Below are 7,443 nucleotides of genomic sequence, written 5' to 3'. Positions count from 1 at the left end.
AGAAGTTGCTTAAGTCACATTCCATCATTTTGAGGAAAATACCACTAGTCATCTCTAAGCAAGATCCATTGAAATTTCATACATCTAGGTTAGGTCAATGCAGTGTAATAACATGATTCTGGTATTGTGAATTACTCTGCAGCTATCATTATTCTGCCATTTGGCTTTGGAAAATGACCTCAATCACTCAAACGCTCTTCTGAAGAGGACCAATTCATCATCTAGTTATCCCTGGGGATCCAGCGAGATCATTTCTAGAGCGAGAATTTCTTCAGCAGAGATTGTGGTAGAAAAGTCTTAGAAGAGAAAAATCCGGCATCAGTAAAAACGTATCCTCCAAATAAAGTTTATTCATTATTTATTACTAACAGTTACAAGCAAATCCAATATTATCCAATAGTTTATACATATTGCATGAGTTCATTACATAAATTCAAGATGAATTGGAGAGTAAATAACAACACAAGACATAGTCATGGAAGAAAGAATTTGTGATCCATATCGCATTTTGCAGTATCAAAATCTACATCAATATTGTGCAGAGAACCAGATTGCATGAAATATAACACAACACATCACATTTCCCCCAAGGCAATCTCTCCTTAAAACTAGAACAGGACACAAATATTTACATGTCTCATTCTTTTCAAATGTGAAGCATTTTACATAATCTGTAGTCGTACATGGATCTGATAGGGTTTGTTTCCACAAAGTCCAAAATGGCTGAGTTTAAAGTTAAACTAGGTGCTAGATATTCAAATCCAGTGAAATTATTAATGTACCTCACAGCACTATGCTCAGGGCACCCATTACTCTTCAACGAACACTTTCACTTTAGTACAATTAAAAATTATATCGTTTGTTTACTGGTTACTTTATCCCACTTTAAATAACTTGGTCTTTTGTAAAGGCAATTCATATTTGGTATCTCATTTAGGACCTAGGAGATATTACATCACATAATTCATACCTCAAGGTCGGCACAGACACGATGGGCCAAAGGGCCTGCTTCTGTGCTGTATAACAGTATGACTCTTTGAAATATATGATGTAATATCACAATGGCCTCAGCTACAAGTGTGATATTTAAACATGGTTGTTCACATAATGGCTAACAGTTCTCATTTATTAAAGCAAAAGTAAGAACATTTGAGCTTGGCACATGGCTCCAACCAGATCTCTCTGGCCAGCTGAATCATAGAAGTTATGATTCTTTGAATTCACGATGAATGACTTTGTAAGTTTAAGTTGAATTGAGGTCTTTATTTTGTGCAATTCATTTCCACTTCACATGATGATATCCAACTTTTACTTTCTAGTGAATATTTTTCTACTGTTGATTTAAAAGCAGCCATGTCACACAACCTGTGACCATAGTTGGTCTTAAAGCAGAAAGTCCTGCCTAGATTTATAAAGTGAAGATCCCCCCCCTCTTAAGGAGCTTGTACCAAACTGATTTGAAAGAAGCACTTGCCTTGTTATAGGAATTGCCTGGAGCTCCCAATGCCATTTTCAATATCTATACAGAATAGGGCAAATGTACGCTGGCGAGAGATGTGACAACATCAGTGCTTAGCTACAATGGCATCATGTCAGGCTGTCAAGAGTCCTGTTTGTTTTCTTGTTTCCCAGCAAGAAAACAGAAGAATGGGAGTTGTAAAGGAGGTCGAAGATCTCAGACCTTCTCCAGAATGTAGGCCCCATCTAACAATCTGGAACTTTCAGCAACGTGTGCTCCAAAAGCTCTTAAGTTTGTGTTTGTTGTACTTTGTCTTTCACTTTAATGTGACAAACATAAAGACTGAAGTGAATAGCTACATTTTAATGGCAATTTTCTGTTCCTTTCCTTCTAACTTCCTTTGTTTTAACATTTTGTTTGTCCACTTTCCCTTCAACATAATTTGCACTTTTAGGACACAACACTTTTCCAAAAATGAAATATTTGAGATTAAAACTTAACTTAATTATCAAGAATGCTAACTTAACCATTGCTTGTCCATCACCATTATTCTCCATGGCTGTATATGGGGGCAATTTTAAACCAACCCATACATTCAGAAACTGACAGGATTGGGTGCAACACCGGTTTCACACCCTGTCTCACATTACTATCCATCGAAGTCAATGTGGGTGCAAAACCAATGCTTACCCTATTCCATGCATTTTCTACCGGATGAGTTAGATTGAAAATATCACTGTGGTTGTTAACAATCATCTTGATTCTATTTATGATTTTTTTTTCTCAAGTAATTACAGTGCTCAATGATCATTTAACTCAAGGTTATTTAACTTAAGCTTGACATTTGTTATTTGGATAAATATCAGGCATGTTGCTCATCTTGCCAGTGATCTTACACAGAATTCTGTCGATGGTAGAGAACTAAGGAATCTACACTGTAAAATTTCAAGGTGTCATTGGGCTAAGTCAATACCACTCTGACTAGGTTGATAGGGCAGGTGGAAAATAAAACTCATTAACACGAGCAAGTTAATGACGTTTAAAAAAAAAAACGAGCGCCTGTAAAATTGTTTTCTGCTATCTGACTCTTCTGTTTGTTTTCAGTGCAATGTTATCCCTGGCAAATTGTGGGTGCATAGTTTCTAGGCAAAAGCCTCAATCCATGGATCAGTGGAATGTTGATGACACTACACTAATTGGGGAAGGTAAAAATAAGAACCATTTGCTCTCAAGAGTGATGAATTAAGTCTTTCCTCAATTTCTTAATTAGTGTTTTGTATCAATGATCAGTACAAGGTGCTTTCCTGGTAAAATATACTAATTGGCCAAGGACAACATTGTGTAGAGCTAGAAGTTTAGCTACTCAAAATCAAAAGCAAAACATTGCGATTGTGGATACTGGGAATCTGCGAGGAAAACAGAAGAAGTTGGAAATCCTCAGCAGGTCAGGCAGTATCTGTGCAGAGAAAAACAAAGTTAACTGTTCAGACCAATGACCTTCATTGGTCCCTTCATCTCTCTCCACTGAAGGTGCCCGACCTTGTTGATGGTTTCCAACATTTTTGTTTTTCTCTGTATCAATACAAAGTTGCTCATTTATTTAATATACAAAAAGGATTTGTTCTCATCCCTGTCAATGTACAATTCAACCCAAGTATCAAAGCCTGTAGAGTCCTGCTAATATTTCAGTATGTTAATGGATCCTCTGCATATAATGGGTCCTTAGGAATATTTTTTTTCTTACGAAACGCATGACATTTTGTTATTTAGACCTGCAAAGTGTTCCCTATTATAGGACCCCTCTTCACAACTGTGTAAATTCGTGTCAACATGAATGAAAATTAGTACATTTCTTGGCAAATACATTTAAAATGTGATAACTTTAGCGAGTCTAAATATATTAAAACATAGGTAACTTATACTGTTTATGCTTATTCACTGTCATTAATCTGACCCTTTAAGGAATATCTTCCCTACTTAGCACAATCCTCATCTGTTCCTCACAGAAGTAGAAAGTGGAATTTAAAGCCATGGCCCATTTGTCAGCTGAGCACAAGGGATATTGCTAGCTTAGTAACAGGCCTCAGGATGATTGATTCACGTTCAACTTGTTATGCAAATACAATTATAAAATAAATCATTTGTCACATTTTCTACATTAACATCTTCAGAATTAAGTTCCTAAAATAACTGTGATTATATTCAACCTTCCAAATGAGAGTTAACCAAAATACCTTATGCTTTCCAATACCATTGGCACTGACTTGATTATACATGCTCAATTTAATACTTTTTAAATTGAACCTGCCTAGGTCTATATAATGGGTGGAATTTTACAGCCCCTGCCACCGGCGGGATTTTCTGGTCCCGCTGAAGTCAATGGACTTTCGAACGGCTCGTCGCATTTTCCAACCCCACCTCCGCCGTGACAGGGCCATAAAATTCAGCCCCTATTGCCCTTACACTTCTTAAAATACACTGACATCAATACACTATTTACACATGCTTTGTTAATGTGTTCATTTCTATATAAAAATGAGTTTGTTTCAGAATCTATAATATGCTATATTGCTAGTAGCTCCATTGGCACCATCTGCTGCTCACTCTAATGCTGCCAGATCAATGTTACTGGTAAATTTAGCATAGGTGCGGTGGCTAACAGTTTTTCTGGTTTAAGACATGTTCTGCAGGATCAAATGCAGTGCATTTGCTGGTCTTCCAGTGCATTTCTATGGCAGTTCTGGGTTGAGACTAGGATTATAACTGCAAGTGTCATCAGAATAGAACAGGTTCATCAGGACATCGTTCCCTAGCAGACAAACAAGTGCTATGAGAAACAGAGGCAGACAGAGCAGTTCCACTTTTAGCCACAGGTAAAAGGAATTGAGCAACTATTTTTATTTTAAAAATCTCCCATCATTTAGTTTCAAGGTTAGCCTGCTTTCTAGAAAGCCTTTGACATCTCTTTTCACTTTATGCATCCAATGTTTCCCGGTTTTGCTTGCACATTTCTAACAAAAAAGCAATTTGAATTTCCTTTTTTAAAGTTGTCTTAAAAAACAGGAGAGATTGCCATTTTACCGAGCATCCTTCAAAACACTTTGGCTATTGAATACATTTTGTTCATCTTTGACATACTGTGTTCCCTACCCTAAAGGAAATGCCAATAATCTTCTCCTTTATCATTTATTTTCCCTACAAATTTTTTGGCAATAAGTTTCATAAGTTGAATATCAAATAAGCCAGCAACGAGAATGTAACTTGCAGAAACAGCGTTTGTTGTACATTACGTTTGCCAGTAATGACTGTGAACACAATGGATTTGACAGCAGTGTCAGGATAATATTGAACACTTCTATAGCTATCACCATTTTGTAAACTGTTCATAGCTTTGCAGCATTCCACACCACACAGCCTCCCTCTGACAAAAGAGCTCAGCCCAGATGTCAGTAGACATCCACTTTTTGATCCACTGGCTTTATTTGGCAGGAATGTTATCCAATTTCTGCCTCTGGGCTGGATTGTATAGCTGTTGTGTCTTTGAAATCCTCTTAAAAGCAACATCCCAGGACTACCCCCCTGAAGTAATCCTTTCACATAATCTGACAGCTAAATAAGTGCATTGAGTTGCATGTAGAGCTTTGAGTCATTGTTTAAAATTAAAAACAGAAACATTCACATTAATGAAAAGGAAATGTCTTGGCTTCAGATACATTCACTGCCAAATTCATAAACATAATAGTCTCAAACACAGTAGACATAAATGATGCAGTTAAGACTGTGACATACTTGGCTATGAAGTATAGCAACATCTATAGTTACAAAAGTTAACTTTAAATAAACAACCTCGACTGAGGACATATGTATTCATTGTTACTGACATGCATCATGGGCTACCAGGACACTAATATTTAGCTGGACTAATGGAGTAACGAGACGGATCTTTAACACAGAACAAGCCCTTAGTTATTTCTGAACAACGCTTTATAAGCAGTGTCTTTAAATTTAAACTACCTTTGTCAAAACTGTTTTCAAATGCTCCATGGTGTTGCTGTCCATTTGATAAAGTAAGATAAAATGGGCACTTTTTAAGCCATACAGTTTTCACATGCAAAGCTACTTTCCTCCTCCTTCTGTCAACTGTACACTATTTACAGCGACACACTCAATAAAAGGACTGACATCCCTGAGAGATGTACACAAGTTAGTTATGAAAATGCTGCATGTTTTACGTACGGCTTATGGTCTCTAGAAAGCGACATGTCGACTGATGCCAGCATTCCTACAACTAAACACGCTTTTTTTTTGCCTCAATGTGCACATTTAGCTGCATTATAGCAGGAGGTGCACTGCGTATGATTCAACCAAATGGAAAACATTTCTGTTCTTATTTAAAGGAATGACCAGTGCAATCAACTGTCAACTCGACAGCCCTCTCTTGTTTTGCCTGCCCCTAATTATTAATATTGTGGAGATTCTTCCATAAGGAATAACAGATGCAGACTTGCACAGTATATCACTGTAATTTGCCACCAATAAACTGAATCAGGCCAACACAGTTTGGTTTTAACTAGCCTGAACTGGAGTTAACAAAGTAGTGGTCAAGGCAGTAAAGCAAAGCATATTTAAACCCTAGTCATGTACTTTACATTCAGGGTATGATCTTCAGTGTTCAAAAATCTTATTGACTAGTTCTTCATGTCCTCTTCTCAGTCCTTTATGCAGTCCTCCACAACTCCCTGGGCAGATAATTCTGCCAGGACATTTTCCAAATAGTTAGGATCTGGGTAGCCATGTCCGGTTAAATTTGATCCAAACTCCGTTTTGTGATGGATTTCATTCCACACTACAGTATCCGTTTCTCCAGTGGTGTTGGACGTTCCAATGGTGAATATCAACCTGCGATCCCATGCCACAATCAAGAGCTTCAGAATCTGGAAAGTGGAATTAAAGATTAGAGCATAAGCAAATATATGGAATGGATAAAGGTCAATTGGTTGAGCAAGCTAAATGCAAACAGCACCATGTTTCTGACTCCTGCTGCTGGAGAACAGCCATTTTCTCAGGTGCAGAGGTCAGAGAAAAGGGCCGTGGACTGGTTTCTTTGGTTCTTTAGGTCTCCACCCCTTTTACGTTGCTCTGAGATTTTCAAGGCTTTCTTGTAATAAGTTTTTGATTGTCGTTTCTACTTGCTCATTGGAACCATACAAATGATGCAATGGGAGTTTCTTTTTCTCTTAGCCTTCCATCTCATTTTTCGTGCCACTTTGTTAACTGGGTACCCAGGTTATGGGTGCCTAAAGAAACATGATATGACCTGCTCCTGAACATCCGCTGACCAGAGCGCATCTGAGTTGTCCTCAGGTCAGGCTGAAGATCAGAAGAAAGGACTTTTAAAGCATCCACCCTTCCCCATCCTCCTGGATGTCCATTTCAGTCCAGCTGGAAAGATTAGGATAAACCTCTGCCGAGTTTCCATAGAGGCTCCAAGTTGATTGGATTCTAAATTCTGTAATTGTTGCTACATACAGTCCGATTGATCCAGTAACCTTCAGTGACATTTACAATAAAATCACAGCAGCTAATCTTGCATTTCTGCAGAGTAGAGTCTAATAGATGTGCAATACGATACCACTGTATGGAAATTGATGTCATTTATTACAAACATGTAGTGCCGATCAAATTATATATGTTTTTATATTGGCAATTAAGTGTTACATAATTTACCCAAGAACCTCTGTTTAATGTGACATCTCCATATGACTGGAAGGAGTGGGAAGAGTTTAATTGGTGGAGGGCTTTAGTAGGCAGAGTTCAATCAATGATCATTTTATATTCATCCTCCATGCTGGAAAGTGCCAAGTGTTCATTGCGCCAGCCATGTATAATTCATTATTACTTTGGTCTTGCTCATCATATTATTATAATTATTATTATAATTGCTTGAAAGCAGAACTGTTAGGCCAATGCCAGGGTGATGGTGC

The 7,443-nt window shown here is 37.7% G+C and overlaps 1 protein-coding gene across 1 annotated transcript in view; it reads right to left on the bottom strand.

The window, feature by feature from the left end:
- Positions 1–330: 330 nt before the first annotated feature.
- Positions 331–7,443, bottom strand: part of LOC121285788 (E3 ubiquitin-protein ligase DTX1-like) — a 262,190-nt gene continuing 255,077 nt past the window's right edge. The window contains exon 9 of the mRNA XM_041202600.1: positions 331–6,393. Coding sequence (XP_041058534.1) covers positions 6,169–6,393 — 225 coding nt within the window. The 3' untranslated portion in view covers positions 331–6,168. The remainder of the gene's footprint in view (positions 6,394–7,443) is intronic.

The sequence above is a fragment of the Carcharodon carcharias genome, chromosome 13 (genome assembly GCF_017639515.1).
Source record: "Carcharodon carcharias isolate sCarCar2 chromosome 13, sCarCar2.pri, whole genome shotgun sequence".
Taxonomy (NCBI): Eukaryota; Metazoa; Chordata; class Chondrichthyes; order Lamniformes; family Lamnidae; genus Carcharodon; species Carcharodon carcharias.
The sequence above is the reverse complement of the archived record's forward strand: the minus strand, read 5'-3'. Positions and strand labels throughout refer to the sequence as shown.